Source organism: Lonchura striata, chromosome 27, assembly GCF_046129695.1.
Source record: "Lonchura striata isolate bLonStr1 chromosome 27, bLonStr1.mat, whole genome shotgun sequence".
NCBI lineage: Eukaryota > Metazoa > Chordata > Aves > Passeriformes > Estrildidae > Lonchura > Lonchura striata.
In genome coordinates, this window is record NC_134629.1 from 9,357,311 (window position 1) to 9,380,246 (window position 22,936).

Sequence of the window (22,936 nt, forward strand, 5' to 3'; positions counted from 1 at the left end):
CCGGGACCCCCCGGACCCCCCCGGGGCTCAGAGCCGGTGAGTGGGGGCGGGGCGGGTCCCGGCCCGGGGGTCCCGGGTAAATGGGGGGGGGGAGACCCCGGAGGGGCTCGGGGGGTGCGGGACCGGAACTGGGGGGGCTCGGGGCTGCATTTGGGGGGGGGTCTCGGTTCTTGGGGTCGGTCTCACGCTGAACTTGGTGGGTCCGGATTTTGGGGGGGGTCTGGGTTGGATTTGGGGGGGGTCGTGTCCCCCTGAGGGTCTCAGGTCCGGATTTTGGGGGGTGGTCTCCTCTTTTTGAGGGGGGTCGTGTCCCTCCCCTCAGGTCCGGATTTTGGGGGGGGTCTGGGTTGGATTTGGGGGGGGTCGTGTCCCCCTGAGGGGTCAGCGATGGATTTTGGGGGGGGGGCTCTGGTTATTCTGGGGGGGGTCGTGTCCCTCCCCTCAGGTCCGGATTTTGGGGGGGGGTCTCTGCTGGATTTGAGGGGGGGTCGCTGGTTCTTCCTGAGGGTCTCAGGGTTGGATTTTGGGGGGGGGTCTCAGGCTGGATTTTGGGGGGGGTCGTGTCCCCTCAGGGGTTTTGGCGGACTCAGAATTTGGGGGGGGTCTCTGGTCCTACCTGAGGGTCTCAGGGCTGGATTTTGGGGGGGGGTCTCTGCTGGATTTGGGGGGGGTCTCTGGTTCTTCCTGAGGGTCTCTGCTGGATTTGGGGGGGGTCGTGTCCCCTGAGGGTCTCAGGGCTGGATTTTGGGGGGGGGTCTCCTCTTTTTGAGGGGGGTCGTGTCCCTCCCCTCAGGTCCGGATTTTGGGGGGGGGTCTCTGCTGGATTTGAGGGGGGTCGTGTCCCCTCAGGGATTTTGGCGGACTCAGAATTTGGGGGGGGGTCGCTGGTTCTTCCTGAGGGTCTCAGGCTGGATTTGGGGGGGGTCGTGTCCCCCTGAGGGGTCAGCGATGGATTTTGGGGGGGGGGCTCTGGTTATTCTGGGGGGGGTCGTGTCCCTCCCCTCAGGTCCGGATTTTGGGGGGGGTCTCGGCTGGATTTGAGGGGGGTCGTGTCCCCTCAGGGATTTTGGCGGGATCGGAATTTGGGGGGGGGTCTCTGGTCCTACCTGAGGGTCTCAGGGTTGGATTTTGGGGGGGGGTCGCTGGTTCTTCCTGAGGGTCTCTGGGTTGGATTTGGGGGGGGGTCTCGTGTCCCCCTGAGGGTCTCAGGGCTGGATTTTGGGGGGGGGCTCTGGTTATTATGGGGGGGGTCGTGTCCCCTCAGGGATTTTGGCGGGATCGGAATTTGGGGGGGGGTCTCTGGTCCTACCTGAGGGTCTCAGGGCTGGATTTGGGGGGGGGTCTCGGCTGGATTTGAGGGGGGTCGTGTCCCCTCAGGGATTTTGGCAGACTCAGAATTTGGGGAGGGGTCTCTGGCCCTACCTGACGGCCTCAGGCTGGATTTTGGGGAGGGTCTCCTCTTTTTGAGGGGGGTCGTGTCCCTCCCCTCAGGTCTGGTTATTTTGGGGGGGGTCTCTGAGGGGGGGTCGTGTCCCCTCAGGGGTTTTGGTGGGCTCAGAATTTGGGGGGGGGGTCCCTGGCCCTACCTGGGGGTCTCGGGGCTGAATTTTGGGGAGGGTCTCCCCTTTTTTGGGGGGGGCATGTCTCTGTGAAGGTCTAAAGGCTCAATTTGGGGGGGGGTCTCGATTTTTTGGGGGGGGTCGTGTCCCCTCAGGGGTTTTGGCGGGATTGGAATTTGGGGGGGGGTCTCTGGTCCTACCTGATGGTCTCAGGCTGGATTTTGGGGGTCTCAGGCTGGATTTGGGGAGGGGGTCTCGATTTTTGGGGGGGTCTCAGGCTGAATTTTGGGGGGGGTTTCAGGCTGGATTTTGGGGAGGGGGTCTCGATTTTTGGGGGTCTCAGGCTGGATTTTGGGGGGGCTCTTGTCCCTTTTAGGGGGTCTCTGGTTTTTTTGGGGAGGGGGTCTCGATTTTTGGGGGTCTCAGGCTGGATTAGGGGGTCTCAGGGCTGGATTTGGGGAGGGGGTCTCCATTTTTTGGGGGTCTCAGGCTGAATTTTGGGGGGGTTTCAGGCTGGGTTTTGGGGAGGGGGTCTCGATTTTGGGGAGGGGGTCTCGATTTTTGGGGGTCTCAGGCTGGGTTTTGGGGGGGCTCTTGTCCCTTTTAGGGGTCTCTGGTTTTTTTGGGGAGGGGGTCTCGATTTTTGGGGGTCTCTGATTTTTTTATTTTTTATTTTTTATTTTTTATTTTTTTTGGATAACGCAAAATTTGGGGAATTTTAACCAAAATTTCCCCTCAAATCCCAAAATTTCCCCTCCCAAAAAAAAAAAAAAATTCAGGTTTTTTCCCCTTTTGGATTTTTGGGAATTTTGGGGGATTTTTTGGGATCTTTTTCCACCTCGGATCCCTCGGGAATTTCGGGATTTGAGGCCGCCGAGATTTTTTTGGGATCTCATCCCGAGGGAGCTGCTCCAGTTTGGAATGAAAATGAAAAAATAATTAAAAATAAATCGGGAAAAGCAGCTGCAGCCTCATCCCAGAAATTCCTGGAATTGTTTTCCCAGGGATTTATCCCAAAAAAAATGAAAATAAATTGGAAAAAGCAGCTGGAGCCTCATTTTGGAATATCCTGGAATTGTTTTTCCTGGGATTTATCCCAAAAAAATCAAAATAAATCCAGGATGGAGCAGAATCCCAAAAATCCCAGATATTTTGGGGGGGATTTTTGGGATTTTTTGGAGTTTTGGGGATTTTTTTGGGGGGTTTTGGGGGAGTTTCGGATTTTGGGGTTTTTTTTGGGGGGATTTTTTGGGATATTTTGGGATTTTTTTGGGATTTCTTTGGGAGTTTTGGGGGATTTTTTGTGGGGATTTTTTGGGGGATTTTTTTGGGAGATTTTGGATTTTTTTTTTGGGCATTTTGGGGGATTTTTGGGATATTTTGGGGGGATTTTGGGGGATTTTTGAGAAAAAATTGGAAACCGGGAAAAAAAGTGGGAAAAGTGGGAAAATCCCTGGATTTTAAGGTGGGAGAGGGGAAAAAAGTGGGAAAATCTGGGAAAAAAAGTGGGAAAATCTGGGAAAAAAGTGGGAAAATCTGGGAAAAAAGTGGGAAAATCTGGGAAAAAAGTGGGAAAATCTGGGAAAAAATTGGGAAAAAGTAGGAAAAAATTGGGGAAAAGTGGGAAAAAATTGGGAAAATTGGGGAAATTCCCGGATTTTGCAGCCTGGGATGGATTTGAGGGAATTTTCCGGAGCCGATCCCGGAATTCCTCGGGATGAGGAGCCGGGGCGGTTTCATTGGAATTTTTCCCGAGGGATTTTTGGGTTTTTTTCCTGGAATTTTCCCAGGTGAGGAAAAGGATTCGGGGCTGCCCCAATTCCCAAATTCCCGAGGGGTCCCTGGCCTGATTTTCCCGGGAATTTCTCCCGGGAATTTGCTTTTTTTGGAGTTTTCTCCTAAAAAAAAAAACCTCCCAAAAAAACCAGGAATGAGCTCAGGGATGGAGGAATTGAAGGAATTTGGATTTTTCCCGGTTTTTAACCAACTGGGATTGAAAAATTCCAACTTTTCCTACTCAGGAACTGAGAATTCCCAATTTTTCCTGCCCAGGAATTGAAGGAATTCTGATTTTTCCTGGAAAAAATCCCCGAATCCTGAGGAATTTTCCAGGATCCTGAGAGATCTCCCAAGGAATTGTCCAGGATTTCCCATGGAATTTTCTGGGATCCTGAGGAATTTTTTTGGGATTTCCCACGGAATTTCCGGGATTTTGAGGCGTTTTCCAGGAGTTCCTCAGGAATTTCCGGGATTTTGAGGAATTTTCTGGGATTTCCTGAGGGATTTTTTGGGGATTTCCTAAGGAAATTTCTGGATTCTGAAGGATTTTTCTGGATCCTGAGGGAATTTCCCGGATCTTGAGGAATTTTTTGGGATTTCCCGAGGGATTTCCCGGGATTCTGAGGGATTTTCCCCGGATCCCGAGGGATTTTCGGGATTTCCTGAGGAATTTCCCAGCTCTTGGATTTCCTGGGATCCTCGGGGGTTTTTTTTGGGATTTTCCAAGGAATTTCCAGGAATTTTCTGTTCCCTTCCAGGCGGTTCCGGGGCCATGGACGTCGAGGAGTGCAGCGCTCGCTCCTACATCACCGGTGAGCTCAGAATTCCCAAATTTCCGGGATTTCCCTGGAATTTCTGGGATTTTCCTGCATTTCCCTGAATTTCCCCCCGCTTTCCCTGGAATTTCTGCCATTTTCCCTGGAATTTCCCCCCATTTTCCCCTGGAATTTCCCCCCATTTTTCAGGAATTTCCCCTATTTTTTCCTGGAATTTCTGGGATTTCTGTCAATTTTCCTGGGATTTGCCTGGATTTTCCCTCCCATTTTCCCTGGATTTTCCCATTTTTCCAGGAATTTCTGTGAGTTTCCCAATTTTCTGGGATTTTCCTGGATTTTCCCCCATTTTTCCTGGAGTTTCTGGGATTTTCCCCACATTTTTCATGAATTTTCCTGGATTTCCCTCAAGTTTTCCCGGAGTTTCTGGGATTTCCCCATTTTCTGGGATTTTCCTGGATTTCCCTCATTTTTTCCTGGATTTTCCCTGGATTTCCCCTGGATTTTCAGGGATTTTCCCTGGACATTCCCCCCCCTCCATTTTTCCTGGATTTTCTGGGATTTCCATCTATTTTCCTGGATTTTTTCCTGGATTTTCCCCATTTTCCCTGGAATTTCTGGGATTTTCCCCACCTTTCCTGGATTTTCCTGGATTTCCCCCCATTTTTCCTGAAATTTCTGGGATTTTCCCAATTTTCTTCCATTTTTCATGGAATTTCTGGGATTTTCCCTGGAAATTTCCCCATTTTTCCTGGATTTCCCCCAATTTCCCCCCAATTTTCCCCATTTTTCCAATTTTTTCCCAGTTTTCCCCCATTTTTTCCCAGTTTATTCCCAGTTTATTCCCATTTTTTTGGATCCCAGGCAATCCCGAGGGACTTTGGACGTTCCATCCCCAAAATCCCGATTTTTCTGGGATTTATCCCAATTCCCACTCAGCTGCAGCAGAAATTCCAGAATTTTTCCAGCTTTTCCTGGAAAATCCCCAGGGAATTTTCCCAAGGGGGAAAATCCGGGAATTGAGGGGAAAAAATTTGGGAATCGGGGTGGAAAAATGGGAATGAAAGGGGAAAAATGGGAATTAGGGGGAAAAATTGGGAATTAGGGGGAGAAAATCAGGATTTGGGGTGGGAAAAATGGGAATTAGGGGGAAAAATTGGGAATGGGGGGAAATTGGGTTTTGGGGAGAAAAAACCAGGAATTAATGACAAAAAACTGGGAATTGGGGAGGAAAAAAGCCGGGAATTGGGGGGGAAACTGGGAATTAAGGGTGAAAAACCAGGAATTGAGGGGGAAAAAATGGGAATTTGGGGGGAAAAATGGGAATTCGGGGGTTGGAAACCGGGAATTGGGGAGAGAAAACCGGGAATTGTGGAGAAAAAACCGGGAATTAAGGACAAAAACCGGGAATTAAGGAGAAAAACCGGGAATTAAGGAGAAAAACCGGGAATTAAGGAGAAAAACCGGGAATTGGGGAGAAAAAACCGGGAATTGGGGAGAAAAAACCGGGAATTGGGGAGAAAAAACCGGGAATTGTGGACAAAAACCGGGAATTGGGGAGAAAAACCGGGAATTCAGGAGGGAAAACCGGGAATTGAGGAGAAAAAACCGGGAATTGGGGAGAAAAACCGGGAATTCAGGAGGGAAAACCGGGAATTGGGGAGAAAAAACCGGGAATTGGGGAGAAAAAACTGGGAATTGAGGAGAAAAGCCGGGAATTGGGGAGAAAAACCGGGAATTGAGGAGAAAAACCGGGAATTGAGGAGAAAAAACCGGGAATTGAGGAGAAAAACCGGGAATTGAGGAGAAAAAACCGGGAATTCAGGAGGGAAAACCGGGAATTGGGGACAAAAACCGGGAATTGGGGACAAAAACCGGGAATTGAGGAGAAAAAACCGGGAATTGGGGAGAAAAAACCGGGACTTGAGGACAAAAACCGGGAATTAAGGAGAAAAAACCGGGAATTGTGGACAAAACCCGGGAATTGAGGACAAAAACCGGGAATTGAGGACAAAAACCGGGAATTGAGGAGAAAAAACTGGGAATTGTGGACAAAAGCCGGGAATTGAGGACAAAAACCGGGAATTGAGGACAAAAACCGGGAATTGAGGAGAAAAAACTGGGAATTGTGGACAAAAGCCGGGAATTGAGGACAAAAACCGGGAATTAAGGACAAAACCCGGGAATTGAGGACAAAAACCGGGAATTAAGGACAAAACCCGGGAATTAAGGACAAAAGCCGGGAATTGGGGCCCGCGGGTGGGAAATTCCCGCCTGGATCGCGGCTGGAATTTCCAGGAGGGGCGGGAAAGGCTCCAATTCCTTCCTGGCAGGAGGGAGGGGAGGGCGGGGATGAAATCCAGGAAAATTCCATCCGGGAGAAGCTTTGGAATGTTCCCAGGGAAGTTTGGAATGTTCCCAGGGCGGGCTGGGGGAGGGGAATTTTCCGCCTCCTCCGGGAGGAGCATCCCGAAAAAATGGGGAAAAATGGGGAAAAAACGGGAAAAACGGGAAAAAGGGGGATGGAGGGAAATCCCGAGCCACTGGGTCCATCCCGAATTCCCTAAATCCATCCCAAATTCCCTAAATCCATCCCAAATTCCCTAAATCCATCCCAAATTCCCGAAAAAATGGGGGGAGGGAGCCCCTGGGTCCATCCCAAATCCCAAATTCCCCTGGATCCATCCCGAATTCCCGAAAAAATGGGGGTGGAGGAAAATTCCTGCTGGGGGAGGGAAGCCCTGGGTCCATCCCAAATTCCCCAAATCCCAAATTCCCCAAATTCATCCCAAATTTCCTGGGTCTGTCCCAAATCCCAAATTCCCCGAATCCATCCCGGGTCCTGCTGATTCCCTGGATCCATCCCAAATCCCAAATTCCCCAAATCCCTCCCAAATTCCCAAAAAATTGGGGCTGGAGCCGAATTCCTGCTGGGGGAGGGAGCCCCTGGATCCATCCCAAATTCCCCAAATCCCAAATTCCCCAAATCCCAAATTAATTCCCGAATCCCTCCCCACATTCCCGGCTCCGTTCCCGCTCCCGGAATTTTGGGAATTCCCCATTTCCCACCCCGGTCCCGCTGGAATTTGGGATCCTGCTCTGCCGCCCTGCCCACATTCCCGAATTCCCACATTCCCGAATTCCCGAATTCCCACATTCCCGAATTCCCGAATTCCCACATTCCCGAATTCCCATCCCTCCTCCCCTCCCATTCCCGATGGAATTTCCACTCCCTGATTTTTGGGATGCTCCAATCCCCACCCCCCATCCCACGAAAATTCCCGGAATCCCACTAAAACCTTGGAATTCCTCCCTCCCACATTCCCAAATTCCTGAATTCCCACATTCCCACCCCTCCTCCCCTCCCATTCCCGATGGAATTTCCACTCCCTGCCTGGAAAAATTCCCCTTTTTTCCCTGAAAAACGCTGGAATTTCCCCTAAAATCCTGGAATTCCCCCAAATCCCGGCTCCCTCCCGCCTTTCCCACATTTCTGACGGGATTTTCCCGGTTTTTTTTCCCGGAATTTTTTAGGGATTTGCTCCCCGTGGAAGGTGAGCGGCGCCGCCCCGCGCCCCGCGGGAATCCCGCGCTGCTTCCCGGGAATTCCCATCCAGGGATCCGCGGGATTTCCGCCCCAGCAAGGTACGGATTCCCAAAAAAAACTGGGAAAAATCGATCCCAAAGGATTCCCAAAAAAATCCCCCAAAAAATCGCAAAAAAAACCCGGGAAAAATCGCAAAAAAATCGCAGAAAATGCCAAAAAAATCCTGAAAAAATGAAAATAAATCCCGGAAAAAAACCCCCAAAATATGCTGAAAAAAATCCTTAAAAATTCCAAAAAATCCTCCCAAAAATTCCAATAAAAGTAACACAAACATTCCCAAAAATTTCCTTCCACGCTGCTTCCCTGGAATTCCCATCCAGGGATCCGCGGGATTTCCGCCCCAGCAAGGTACGGATTCCCAAAAAAAAACTGGGAAAAATCAATCCCAAAGAATTCCCAAAAAAATCCCGAAGAAAAAAAAAAATCCCAAAAAAATCGTAAAAAAACCCCCTGAAAAAATCGCAAAAAAATCCCCAAAAATGCCAAAAAATCCTGAAAAAATGGCAAAAAATCCTGGAAAAAAAACCCCCAAATATCCTGAAAATAATTCCCAAAAAATCCCCAAAATATCCTGAAAAAATTGCCAAAAAAATCCAACCCCCCCCCCCCCCAAAAATTCTCCCCAAAAATCCCCGAAAAATGCCAAAAATCCTCCCAAAAATCTGAAAAAATTGCAAAAAATCCCCAAAAAATCCCTCAAAAATAAAAAAAAAATCCCGTGAAAAATCCCCCAAAAAAACCCCCAAAATCTCAATAAAACCCCCCAAAAAAAACCCCAAAAAATCCGGAAAAATCCCCCAAACCCCCCAAAAAACTCCTTAAAACCCCTCAAAATTCCAAAAAATCCCAAAAAACCCCAAAAGCCCCAAAAAACTCCTTAAAAAATCCCCAAAAATCCCAAAAAACCCCCAAAAAACTCCTTAAAAAACCCCAAAAAATCCCAAAAAATCCCAAACCCCCCCAAAAATCCCAAAAACCCCCCAAAAAACCGCAAAAAACCCCAAAAAACTCCTTTAAAAACCCCCAAAAATAAAAAAAAAATCCCAAAAAACCCCTTAAAAAAACCCCAAAAATTCCAAAAAACCCCAAAACCCCCAAAAAACTCCTTTAAAAACCCCCAAAATCCCCCAAACCCCCCAAAAAACTCCTTTAAAAACCCCCAAAAATCCCCCAAAACCCCAAAAAACTCCTTAAAAAAACCCCAAAATCCCAAAAAAATCCCAAAAAACCCCAAAACCCCCAAAAACCTCCTTTAAAAACCCCCAAAAATCCCAAAACCCCCCAAAAAACTCCCTTTAAAAACCCCCAAAAATCCCAAAACCCCCCAAAAAACTCCTTTTAAAAACCCCAAAAATCTCCTTTAAAAACCCCCCAAAACCCCCCAAAATACTCCCTTAAAAATCCCCCAAAATCCAAAAAATCCCAAAAAAATCCCCAAAAACCCCCAAAAAACTCCTTTAAAAACCCCCAAAAACCCCAAAACCCCCAAAAACCTCCTTTAAAACCCCCCAAAAATCCCAGAAAATCCCAAAAAACCCAAAAAAACTCCTTTAAAAACCCCCAAAAATCCCCCAAAACCCCAAAATCCTCCTCACAAACCCCCCGCTGTTCATTTTTGGGCTCAAACCTCGCGTGGGATTCGCGGAATTCCCGGCTGGAATTCCGGGAGGAGGAGGAAGAAAAGCGGGAACGCTGCGGCGCCGCCCCTGGGCGGGATCCGGGCGGATTTTTGGGAATTTTTTCGGTTTTTTTGGGATTTGGGAGGAGCCGGAGATTCCCGGAGCTCCTCCGGGATTTGGGGATTTGGGGCAGCGAGCGGCGCCGGGATGAGGCTCCAGGAGATTCCCAGAGGTCGGGCCGGGAATTTGGGAATTTTGGGGTTTTTTTGGGAATTTTGGGGTTTGGGATTTGGGATTTTGGGACTCTGGAATTTCCTTTTCCATGGGAAAATCCCTTCGGGGTCGGATCTGAGCCGGGAGGGGTCGGGAAGAGGCTCCGGGATCATCCCAAAATTTGGCACTGGGGGATTTTTGGGAATTTTGGGATTTTTGGGGTTTTTGGGGTTTCTGGGAATTTGGGATTTTTGGGGATTTGGGATTTTGGGGGTTTTTGGGATTTGGGAGGAGCCGGAGATTCCGGAGCCTCTGGGATTTGGGGATTTGGGGATTTGGGGATTTGGGGATTTGGGGATTTGGGGATTTGGGGATTTGGGGAGCGGGATGAGGCTCCAGGAGATTCCCAAAGGTCAATCTGGGAATTTTGGGAATTTTGGGGGTTTTTGGGATTTGGGATTTGGGATTTTGGGACTCTGGAATTTCCTTTTCCATGGGAAAATCCCTTCGGGGTCGGATCTGAGCCGGGAGGGGTCGGGAAGAGGCTCCGGGATCATCCCAAAATTTGGCCCTGGAGGATTTTTGGGAATTTTGGGGGTTTTTGGGATTTGGGATTTGCCTCTGGAATAAGCAGAGATGGGATTTGGGATCCTGGAATTCCCTTCCCAGGATAGAGGAGTCAGATCCAGCTCCAGAGGGAAATTTGGGAATTCTGGAGGGGAAATTTGGGAATTCTGGAGAGGAAATTTGGGAATCCTGAAGGGGAATTTAGGGATGCAGGAGAGGGAATTTGGGAATTTTGGAGGGGGATTTTAGGGACCCTGGAGAGGAAAAATTTGGGAATTTTGGAGGGGAATTTAAGGACCCTGGAGAGGGAAATTTTGGGAATTTTGGAGGGGGATTTGGGGATGCTGGACAGGAAAAATTTGGGAATCCTGAAAGGGATTTGAGGGTCCTGGAGAGGAGAAATTTGGGAATTTTGGAGAGGAAAAATTTGGGAATTTTGGATGTCACTTTAAGGATCCTGGAGAGGGAAATTTTGGGAATTCAGGAGGGGGATTTGGGGATATTCAGGGATAATTCTGGAGAGGAGAAATTTGGGAATTCTGGATGGGACTTTAAGGGTCCTGGAGAGGAAAATTTGGGAATTTTGGAGGGGGATTTAGGGATGCTGGAGAGGGAAATTTGGGAATTTTGGAGGAGAAATTTGGGGATGCTGGAGAGGGAAATTTGGGAATTTTGGAGGAGAAATTTGGGGATGCTGGAGTGGAAAATCTGGGAATTCAGGAGGGGGATTTGGGGATATTTAGGAATAATTCTGGAGAGGAGAAATTTGGGAATTCTGGTTGGGACTTTAAGGGTCCTGGAGAGGGAAATTTGGGAATTTTGGATGTCACTTTAAGGGTCCTGGAGAGGAAAATTTGGGAATTTTGGATGTCACTTTAAGGGTCCTGGAGAGGGAAATTTGGGAATTCTGGATGTCACTTTAAGGGTCCTGGAGAGGGAAATTTGGGAATTCTGGATGTCACTTTAAGGGTCCTGGAGAGGGAAAATTTGGGAATTCTGGTTGGGACTTTAAGGATCCTGGAGAGGGAAATTTGGGAATTTTGGATGTCACTTTAAGGGTCCTGGAGAGGGAAAATTTGGGAATTCAGGAGAGGGAATTCAGGAGGGGGATTTGGGGATGCTGGAGAGGAAAAAATGGGAATTCAGGAGAGGAAAAAAAAAGGGAATTCAGGAGGGGGATTTGGGGATATTCAGGGATAACTCAGAGAGAATTTGGGAATTGTGGAACCTGAGAAATCCCAATTTTTCCCGGGATTCTCCCCTGGAATATCCGGATTTTCCAGCCCCGGCTCCCCTCTCCCTTCCCCCAGCCCGGCCTCGACATTCCCAACATTCCCCGGGATGGGAACGGCTCCTCCCGGCCTTTCCCAGGCTTTTCCCGGGAATTTGGGAATTTTCCAAGCCCTCCCCCCCTCGGGAGATTTTCCCGGGAGTTTTTTTTGGGTTTTTTTTTTTTGGCAAACGGTAAAAAAATTCCAGCTGGGCCGGAAAAAAAAAAAAACCCAAAAAAACTTTTGGAAATCTCATTCCCAGCTGCTCCAGGGGGAATTTTCCAGCCCCAAAAAATTCCGGCTGTTCCCACGGAAGGAGGGGGAGGGGAGGGGGAGGGGATTTGGGAGGGAAATTTTGGGATTTTGGAGGGGAAATTTGGGGATTTTGGGGGATTTGGGATCAGAATTTGGGATGGGGAGGGAATTTGGGATTGGGGAAAGGGAATTTGGGGATGGAGGGGATTTGGGGGAGGAAATTTGGGAATTGGGGGGGGAAATTTGGGAATTGAGGGGGGGAAATTTGGGATTTGGGATCAGAATTTGGGATGGGGAGGGAATTTGGGATTGGGGAAAGGGAATTTGGGGATGGAGGGGATTTGGGGGAGGAAATTTGGGAATTGCGGGGGGGGGGGAAATTTGGGATTTGGGATCAGAATTTGGGATGGGGAGGGATTTTGGGGGGGAAATTTGGGATTTTGGGGGGGGAAATTTGGGATTTGGGGGATTTGGGATCAGAATTTGGGAATTGGGGGGAAAATCTGGAACTGGGGAGAAAATCTGGGATTGGAAATTTGGGATGGGGGAAAGGAAATTTGGGGATGGAGGGGATTTGGGGGAGGAAATTTGGGATTTGGGGGAGGAAATTTGGGAATTGGGATCAGAATTTGGGATGGGGAGGGAATTTGGGATTTGGGGCGGAAAATCTGGAACTGGGGAGAAAATCTGGGATCGGAAATTTGGGATGGAGGAAAGGAAATTTGGGATTGGATGGGGGAGATTTGGGATTGGGGAGGAAATTTGGGAATTCCAGATCCTGGGAAAGGGACCTGGGGGGGAATTGGGGAATTGGGATGGGGAAAATTCCCAAATCCAGGGGGAGATTTGGGATTGGGAATTCCCAGAATTCCCAAATCCGGGGGAGATTTTGGGATTGGGAATGGGGGAAATTCCCAAATCCAGGGGGAGATTTGGGATTGGGAATTCCCAGAATTCCCAAATCTGGGTGAGATTTGGGATTGGGAATTCCCAGAATTCCCAAATCCGGGGGAGATTTTGGGATTGGGAATTCCTGGAATTCCCAGGTCCAGGTGAGAATTTGGGATCGGGAATTCCCAGAATTCCCAAATCCAGGTGAGGGTTTTGGGAATTTTGGGAATTCCTGGATCCATCCTATTCCCGTGTTTCCCATTTTCCCCATTTTTCACATGATTTTTCCCATTTTCCTGTTATTTTTCCCTTTTCCAATTTTACCCGTTTTTCCCTTTTTTCCCATTTTTTCCCCATTTTTCCTGGTTTGTCCAATTCTTTCCCATTTTTCCTGTTATTTTTCCTGTTATTTTTACCATTATTTTTCCAAATTTTCCCATTTTCCCATTTTTTCCCTTTTTCCTGTTTTTTTTCCCCATTTTCCCATTATTTTTCCTGGGTTTTTTTCCAATTTTTCCCATTTTCCCCATTTTTCCCATTTTTTTGTTATTTTTCCCGTTATTTTTCCCATTATTTTTTCCCTCTATTTTTCCCATTTTTCCTGTTATTTTTCCCATTATTTTCCCCATTATTTTTCCCCTTGTTTTCCCCCATTTTTCCCATTATTTTTCCCATTATGTTTCCCGTTTTTCCTGTTATTTTTCCTGTTGTTTTCCTTGTTTTTCCCATTATTTTTCCCGTTATTTTTCCCCCCATTTTCCCTATTATTTTTCCTGTTATTTTTCCCGTTGTTTCCCCCATTTTTCCCATTATTTTTCCCGTTATTTTTCCCATTATTTTTCCCCTTGTTTTCCCCGTTTCTCCCATTATTTTTCCCATTTTTCCCCCGTTTTTCCCATTATTTTTCCCGTTGTTTCCCCATTTTTCCCATTATTTTTCCTGTTATTTTTCCCCTTTTTTCCCCCATTTTTCCCATGATTTTTCCCATTGTTTCCCCCGTTTCTCCCATTATTTTTCCCCTTGTTTCCCCATTTTTCCCATTATTTTTCCTGTTATTTTTCCCCTTTTTCCCCCATTTTTCCCATGATTTTTCCCGTTGTTTTCCCCGTTTTTCCCATGATTTTCCGTGTTTTTCCAGGCCGGGGGGATTCCCCTCTGGAGCAGGAATTCCGCTCGGCCGTGGGGGGAGGGGCGGCCCGGAGCCCCCCCAGCCCCCGCTCGTCCCCGCGCTCGCCCGGTGAGTGGCCCAGAATTCCCAAAGATTCCTGGGATAGGCCCTAAACATTCCCAAAAGATTCCCAAAAGATTCCCAAAATATTCCCAAAAGATTCCCGGGACAGCCCCTAAACATTCCCAAAACATCCCCAAAAGATTCCCAAAATATTCCTGGGACAGCCCCTAAACATTCCCAAAACATCCTCACAATATTCCCAAAATATTCCTGGGATAGCCCCTAAACATTCCCAAAACATCCCCACAATATTCCTAAAAGATTCCCAAAATATTCCCAAAATATTCCTGGGACAGCCCCTAAACATTCCCAAAACATCCCCACAATATTCCTAAAAGATTCCCAAAATATTCCCAAAAGATTCCTGGGATAGGCCCTAAACATTCCCAAAACATCCCCACAATATTCCCAAAAGATTCCTGGGATAGGCCCTAAACATTCCCAAAATGTCCCCAAAATATTCCCAAAAGATTCCTGGGACAGCCCCTAAACATTCCCAAAACATCCCCACAATATTCCCACAATATTCCCAAAAGATTCCTGGGACAGCCCCTAAACATTCCCAAAACGTCCCCACAATATTCCCAAAATATTCCCAAAAGATTCCCGGGACAGCCCCTAAACATTCCCAAAACATCCCCAAAAGATTCCCAAAATATTCCTGGGACAGCCCCTAAACATTCCCAAAACATCCCCACAATATTCCTAAAAGATTCCCAAAATATTCCCGGGACAGCCCCTAAACATTCCCAAAACATCCTCACAATATTCCCAAAATATTCCCAAAATATTCCTGGGACAGCCCCTAAACATTCCCAAAACATCCCCAAAATATTCCCACAATATTCCCAAAATATTCCTGGGACAGCCCCTAAACATTCCCAAAACATCCCCAAAATATTCCCAAAATATTCCCAAAATATTCCCGGGACAGCCCCTAAACATTCCCAAAATGTCCCCAGAACAGCTCCAAAAATATCCCCAGAATATTCCCAAAATATTCCCAGAATATTCCCACAAGATCCCCAAAATACTCCCAGAATCTCCCAAAATATTCCCAAAACAGCCCTGGAATACTGCCAAAGGATTCCCAGAATATTCCCAGAATATCCCCTAAATATTCCCAAAATATCCCCGAAATATTATCAAAATATCCCTGAAATATTCCCAGAATATTCCCCAAATAGTCTCAGAACATCCCCCCATAACGTTCCCAAAAAATTCCCCAAATATCCCAAAACCAGCTCTGAAATATTCCCAAAATATTCCCTAAACATCCTCAGAATATTCCCAAATCCCCAAATCCCAAATCCCCAAATCCCAAATCCCAAAATCCCTCCCCAAATCCCAGCCCTGATTCCCAAATCCCCAAATCCCAAAATCCCAAATCCCCAAATCCCTTCCCGGATTCCCTTCCCTGGTTCCTTTTCCCAAATCCTTTTCCCCATCCCATTTTTCCACATTTTCCCTCTCCTGATCCCATTTTTCCCTCTCCCCATCCCAGAATTTCCCCTCTCCCAATCCCATTTTTCCCCATTTTTCCCCATTTTTCCCCATTTTTCCCCATTTTTCCCCATTTTTCTTCTCTCTCCCCCATTTTTCCCCATTTTCCCCATTTTCCCCCTCTCCCAATCCCATTTTTCCCCATTTTTCCCCATTTTTCCCCATTTTTCCCCATTTTTCCCCATTTTTCCCCATTTTTCCCCATTTTTCCCCATTTTTCCCTCTCCCAATCCCATTTTTCCCCATTTTTCCCCATTTTCCCGTCTCCCAGTCCCATTTTTTCCCATTTTTCCCGATTTCCCCTCTCCCAATCCCATTTTCCCCTCTCCCAATCCCATTTTCCCCCATTTTCCACCTCTCCTGATCCCATTTTTCCCCATTTTTTTTCCCCATTTTTCCCCATTTTTCCTGATTTCCCCTCTCCCGATCCCATTTTCCCGATTTCCCGATCCCATTTTCCCCATTTTCCCATTTTCCCGATTTCCCAATCCCATTTTCCCCTCTCCCATTCCTGTTTTCCCCCCTCCCGATCCCATTTTCCCATTTTCCCGATTTCCTGATCCCATTTCCCCATTTTCCTGATTTCCCTATCCCATTTTCCCCATTTTCCCAATTTCCTGATCCCATTTCCCATTTTTCCCGGTTTTCCCCGTCTCCCGATCCCATTTTCCTGATTTCCCAATCCCATTTTCCCATTTTTCCCGATCCCATTTCCCCATTTTCCCGATTTCCCAATCCCATTTTCCCATTTTTCCCGATCCCATTTCCCCATTTTCCCGATTTCCCGATCCCATTTTCCCATTTTCCCCCTCTCCTGATCCCATTTTCCTGATTTCCCTCCTCCCGATCCCATTTTCCCAATTTCCCGATCCCATTTCCCCATTTTCCCGATTTCCTGGTCCCATTTTCCCCATTTTCCCAATTTCCTGATCCCATTTTCCCATTTTTCCCGATCCCATTTCCCCATTTTCCCATTTTCCCAATTTTCCTATCCCATTTTCCCCATTTTCCCATTTTCCCGATTTCCCAATCCCGTTTCCCCATTTTCCCGATTTCCCGATCCCATTTTCCCGATTTCCCGATCCCATTTTCCCCATTTTCCCGATTTCCCGACCCTGTTTCCCTGTTTTCCCCTCTCCCAATCCCATTTTCCCCCCTCCCAATCCCGTTTTCCCGATTTCCCGACCCCGTTTTTCCCATTTTCCCGATTTCCCAATCCCATTTTCCCGATTTCCCAATCCCATTTTCCCGTTTTCCCGACCCCGTTTCCCCCATTTTCCCATTTTCCCCCTCTCCCAATCCCATTTTCCCGTTTTCCCGACCCCGTTTTCCCCATTTTCCCATTTTCCCGATCTCCCAATCCCATTTTCCCGTTTTCCCGACCCCGTTTTTCCCGTTTTTCCCATTTTCCCCCTCTCCCAATCCCATTTTCCCATTTTCCCAATCCCGTTTTTCCCGTTTTCCCGTTTTCCCGCCCGCTGACGCCGTTCCCCGGGGATCCGCAGCCACCTCCATCAAGGTGGAGATGTCGTCGGACGAGGAGTCGCCGGGCCGGGCGCTGGCGCAGGACGAGCGGGAGGCGCTTCCCGAGGATTCCCTGCCGGAGCCCTTCCCGGAGCAATTCCCGGAGCAATTCCCAGAGCAATTCCCGGAGCAATTCCAGGAACAATTCCCGGAGCAATTCCCGGAGCCGACCTCGCCGGGCGGGATCCGCCTGCCCAACGGGAAACTCAAATGCGACGTCTGCGGCATGGTGTGCATCGGCCCCAACGTGCTGATGGTGCACAAGCGCAGCCACACCGGTGAGGGGAAAAATGGGAAAAATGGGGAAAAATGGGGAAAAATGGGGAAAAAATGGGGAAAAACGGTGAAAAAATGGGGAAAAACGGAGAAAAAATGGGAAAAAAGGGAATTCCGGAGTGTGGGATGGGCGGCATCGGCCCCAACGTGCTGATGGTGCACAAGCGCAGCCACACCGGTGAGGAGATGGGGAAAAATGGGAAAAAATGGGGAAAAATGGGGAAAAATGGGGAAAAACGGCAAAAAAATGGGGAAAAACGGTGAAAAAATGAGAGAAAATGGAGCAAAAATGGGGAAAAACGGAGCAAAAATGGGGAAAAAGGGAATTCCCAAGTGAGGGATGGGCGGCATCGGCCCCAACGTGCTGATGGTGCACAAGCGCAGCCACACCGGTGAGGAGATGGGGAAAAACGGGAAAAAATGGGAAAAATGGGGAAAAAATGGGGAAAAACGGTGAAAAAATGAGAGAAAACGGAGCAAAAATGGGGAAAAGGGGAATTCTGGAGTGTGGGATGGGCGGCATCAGCCCCAACGTGCTGATGGTGCACAAGCGCAGCCACACCGGTGAGGGGAAAAATGGGAAAAATGGGAAAAATGGGGAAAAATGGGGAAAAACGGGAAAAAATGGGGAAAAACGGTGAAAAAACGGGGAAAAACGGAGCAAAAATGAGAGAAAATGGAGCAAAAATGGGGAAAAAACGGGGGTAAAACAGATTAAAACCGGGGATAAAATGGGAAAAAAACCCCTTGGAATTCTGGAATTCCCATTGGGATTTTGGTGTTTCCAGGATTGGTAGTTGTGGGTTTTGGGACCCATTTCCATGGGAATTTTGGGAATTTCGGGAATGTTTTCCAGAACGGACGTTCCAGTGCCAGCAGTGCTGGTTTAGGTTAGAATTGGGATTATTTGAGATCCATTCCCATGGGAATTTTGGGATTTTGGCGTTTCCCATGATTGGTATTTGTGGTTTTCGGGCTCCGTTCCCATGGGAATTTTGGGAATTTCAGGAATTCCAGGACTGTTTTCCAGGAGAACGGCCCTTCCAGTGCCAGCAGTGCGGGCTCAGGATCAGGGTCGGGATCAGGATCAGGATCAGGCTCAGGATCAGGGTCAGGGTTCTTTGGGATCCATTCCCATTGGGATTTTGGCATTTCTCAGGATGGGTATTTTTGTTTTTCGGGACCCGTTTCCATTGGAATTTCGGGAATTTTGGGACTGTTTTCCAGGAGAACGGCCCTTCCAGTGCCAGCAGTGCAGGGTCAGGATCAGGCTCAGGATCAGGGTCGGGATCAGGGTCAGGATCAGGGTCAGGGTTCTTTGGGATCCATTCCCATTGGGATTTTGGCATTTCTCAGGATGGGTATTTGTGTTTTTCGGGACCCGTTTCCATTGGAATTTCGGGAATTTTGGGACTGTTTTCCAGGAGAACGGCCCTTCCAGTGCCAGCAGTGCAGGGTCGGGATCAGGATCAGGGTCAGGCTCAGGATCAGGGTCAGGATCAGGGTCGGGATCAGGGTCAGGGTTCTTTGGGATTTTGGGGTTTCTGATGGATCTCATGATGAGGAATTGTGTTCTTTGGACCCGTTCCCATTGTAATTTTGGGAATTTGGGAATTTTGGGACTGTTTTCCAGGAGAACGGCCCTTCCAGTGCCAGCAGTGCAGGGTCGGGATCAGGATCAGGATCAGGCTCAGATTCAGGGTCAGGGTTCTTTGGGATTTTGGCATTTCTCAGGATGGGTATTTGTGTTTTTCGGGACCCGTTCCCATGGGAATTTCGGGAATTTTGGGAATTCCGGGAATGTTTTCCAGGAGAACGGCCCTTCCAGTGCCAGCAGTGCAGGCTCAGGATCAGGGTCGGGATCAGGGTCAGGATCAGGGTTCTTTGGGATCCATTCCCATTGGGATTTTGGCGTTTCCCACGATTGGTATTTGTGTTCTTTGGACCCGTTCCCATTGGAATTTCGGGAATTTCGGGAATTTTGGGACTGTTTTCCAGGAGAACGGCCCTTCCAGTGCCAGCAGTGCAGGCTCAGGATCAGGGTCGGGATCAGGGTCAGGGTTCTTTGGGATTTTGGCTTTTCCCATGATTGGTATTTGTGTTTTTCGGGACCCGTTTCCATTGGAATTTCGGGAATTTCAGGAATTCCGGGACTGTTTTCCAGGAGAACGGCCCTTCCAGTGCCAGCAGTGCGGCGCGTCCTTCACGCAGAAGGGGAACCTGCTGCGCCACATCAAGCTGCACTCGGGGGAGAAGCCCTTCAAGTGTCCCTTCTGCTCCTACGCCTGCCGGCGCCGCGACGCCCTCAGCGGCCACCTGCGCACCCATTCCGGTGGGAAGCCCGGAATTCCCGGAGCTCGGGAATAACGGCGGGAAAACGGCCCAGAGAAGCCGTTGGGGTGGGAAAGGGAATTTGTTGGGTGGAAAGGGAATTTGTTGGGGGGGAAAGGGAATTTGTTGGGTGGGAAAGGGAATTTGTTGGGTGGGAAAAGGGAATTTGTTGGGTGGAAAAGGGAATTTGTTGGGTGGAAAAGGGAATTTTTTGGGGGGAAAAGGGAATTTGTTGGGTTGGAAAGGGAATTTGTTGGGGTGGGAAAGGGAATTTGTTGGGTGGGAAAGGGAATTTGTTGGGTGGGAAAGGGAATTTTTTAGGTTGGAAAAGGGAATTTGTTGGGTGGGAAAGGGAATTTGTTGGGTGGAAAGGGAATTTTTGGGGTTGGGAAAGGGAATTTGTTGGGTTGGGAAAGGGAATTTGTTGGGTGGGAAAGGGAATTGTTTGGGGTTGCTGGAGGGTTTGGGGTTGGGAAAGGGAATTTTTTAGGTTGGGAAAGGGAATTTTTGGGGTTGGCAAAGGGAATTTTTTGGGTTGGAAAAGGGAATTTTTTGGGTTGGCAAAGGGAATTTTTTGGGGTGGAAAACGGAATTTTTTGGGGTTGCTGGAGGGTTTGGGGTTGGCAAAGGGAATTTTTTGGGGTGGCAAAGGGAATTTGTTGAGGTTGCAAAGGGAATTTGTTGGGGTTGCAAAGGGAATTTTTTGGGTTGGCAAAGGGAATTTTTCAGGTTGGAAAAGGGAATTTGTTGGGTTGCAAAGGGAATTTTTTGGGTTTGCTGGAGGTTTTTGGTGAGGGTGGAGGGAGGTGGGAAATGGGGAGAATCCAAAAGGAATCCAGTTCCCATAGACAGTATCCCAAATCCCAGGTCCTAAATCCTGATCCCAAATCCCAAATCCTGATCCCAAACCCCAAATCCCAAATCCTGATCCCAAATCCCAAACCCCAAACCCCAAATCCTGATCCCAAACCCCAAATCCTGATCCCAAACCCCAAATCCTGATCCCAAATCCCAAACCCCAAATCCTGATCCCAAACCCCAAACCCCGTTGCAGTCTCCTCGCCCGTGGTGGGGAAGCCGCACAAGTGCAGCTCAGCCTGTGAATCCTGACCCCAATTCCCAAATCCTGATCCCAAATCCCAAATCCTGATCCCAAATCCTGATCCCAAATCCCAAATCCTGACCCCAAACCCCAAATCCTGACCCCAAACCCCGTTGCAGTCTCCTCGCCCGTGGTGGGGAAGCCGCACAAGTGCAGCTCAGCCTGTGAATCCTGACCCCAATTCCCAAATCCTGATCCCAAACCCCAAATCCTGATCCCAAATCCTGATCCCAAACCCCAAACCCCAAATCCTGACCCCAATTCCCAAATCCTGACCCCAAACCCCAAACCCCGTTGCAGTCTCCTCGCCCGTGGTGGGGAAGCCGCACAAGTGCAGCTCAGCCTGTGAATCCTGACCCCAATTCCCAAATCCTGATCCCAAATCCCAAATCCTGATCCCAAATCCTGATCCCAAATCCCAAATCCTGACCCCAATTCCCAAATCCTGACCCCAAACCCCGTTGCAGTCTCCTCGCCCGTGGTGGGGAAGCCGCACAAGTGCAGCTCAGCCTGTGAATCCTGACCCCAATTCCCAAATCCTGATCCCAAATCCCAAATCCTGATCCCAAATCCTGACCCCAATTCCCAAATCCTGACCCCAATTCCCAAATCCTGACCCCAAACCCCAAACCCCGTTGCAGTCTCCTCGCCCGTGGTGGGGAAGCCGCACAAGTGCAGCTCAGCCTGCGAATCCTGATCCCAAACCCCAAATCCTGATCCCAAATCCTGATCCCAAATCCCAAATCCTGACCCCAAACCCCAAATCCTGACCCCAAACCCCGTTGCAGTCTCCTCTCCCGTGGTGGGGAAGCCGCACAAGTGCAGCTCAGCCTGCGAATCCTGATCCCAAATCCCAAATCCTGACCCCAAACCCCGTTGCAGTCTCCTCGCCCGTGGTGGGGAAGCCGCACAAGTGCAGCTCAGCCTGCGAATCCTGATCCCAAATCCCAAATCCTGATCCCAAATCCTGACCCCAATTCCCAAATCCTGACCCCAATTCCCAAATCCTGACCCCAAACCCCAAACCCCGTTGCAGTCTCCTCGCCCGTGGTGGGGAAGCCGCACAAGTGCAGCTCAGCCTGCGAATCCTGATCCCAAACCCCAAATCCTGATCCCAAATCCTGATCCCAAATCCCAAATCCTGACCCCAAACCCCAAATCCTGACCCCAAACCCCGTTGCAGTCTCCTCTCCCGTGGTGGGGAAGCCGCACAAGTGCAGCTCAGCCTGTGAATCCTGATCCCAAATCCCAAATCCCAAACCCCAAACCCCAAATCCTGATCCCAAACCCCAAATCCTGATCCCAAATCCCAAATCCCAAACCCCAAACCCCAAATCCTGATCCCAAATCCCGTTGCAGTCTCCTCGCCCGTGGTGGGGAAGCCGCACAAGTGCAGCTCCTGCGGCCGCAGCTACAAGCAGCAGAGCAGCCTGGAGGAGCACCGGGAGCGCTGCCACGGGCACCGGCACCGCCGCAGCCCCGCGCCCTCAGGTGGGCTGGGAATTCCCAAAATCCCAGGAAATATCCCCAAAATATCCCAGAAAATATCCTGGGAAAATCCCAGGAATAGCCCAGAGAAATCCAGGATCCCAAATCCGTGGATAAAGGGAGCGCTGCCACGGGCACCGGCACCGCCGCAGCCCCGCGCCCGCAGGTGGGCTGGGAATCCCCAAAATCCCGGGAAATATCCCGGGAAAATCCCGGGAAAATCCCAAAAATAGCCCAGAAAAATCCTGGGAAAATCCCAGAAATAGCCCAAAAAATATCCTGGGAAAATCCCAGAAATAGCCCAGAAAAATCCTGGGGAAATCCTGGAAATAGCCCAGAAAAATAGCAGAAATATCCCAAGAAAATCCTGAAACAATCCCAGAAAAGTCCTGGGAAAATCCCAGAAATAGCCCAGAAAAATCCTGGGAAAATTCTGGAAAATTCCCAGGAAAATCCCGGAAAAATTCCAGAAATATCCCAGAAAAATCCAGGATCCCAAATCCATGGATAAAGGGAGCGTTGCCAGAGCCACCGGCACCGCCGCAGCTCCGCGCCCCAAAAATCTTGGGAAAATTCCTGGGAATACCCCAAAAATATCCCAGAAAAATCCTGGGAAAATCCCAGAAAAATCCTGGGAAAATCCCAGAAATATCCTGGGAAAATCCTTGGAAAATCCCAGAAATAGACCGGAGAAATCCTGGGGAAATCCCAGAAATATCCTGGGAAAATCCTTGGAAAATCCCAGAAATAGACCAGAAAAATCCCGGAGTAATCATGGGAAAATCCCACAGAAGGCCCAAGAAAATCCCAGAAAAATCCCGGGAAAATCCCAGAAATATTCCAGGAAAATCCTGGAAAAATTCCAGGAAAATCCCAGAAATAGCCCGGAAAAATCCTGGAGAAATCCTGGGAAAATCCCAGAAAAATCCTGGGACTATTCCAGAAAT

The 22,936-nt window shown here is 48.8% G+C and overlaps 1 protein-coding gene across 1 annotated transcript in view; it reads left to right on the plus strand.

Annotated features, from left to right (window-relative positions):
* IKZF4 (IKAROS family zinc finger 4) overlaps positions 1-22,936 on the plus strand; it is a 34,889-nt gene continuing 11,953 nt past the window's right edge. The window contains exons 1-7 of the mRNA XM_077788711.1: positions 1-36; positions 4,097-4,150; positions 7,646-7,756; positions 13,673-13,771; positions 16,774-17,070; positions 19,233-19,400; positions 21,861-21,992. Coding sequence (XP_077644837.1) covers positions 4,111-4,150; positions 7,646-7,756; positions 13,673-13,771; positions 16,774-17,070; positions 19,233-19,400; positions 21,861-21,992 — 847 coding nt within the window. The 5' untranslated portion in view covers positions 1-36; positions 4,097-4,110. The remainder of the gene's footprint in view (positions 37-4,096; positions 4,151-7,645; positions 7,757-13,672; positions 13,772-16,773; positions 17,071-19,232; positions 19,401-21,860; positions 21,993-22,936) is intronic.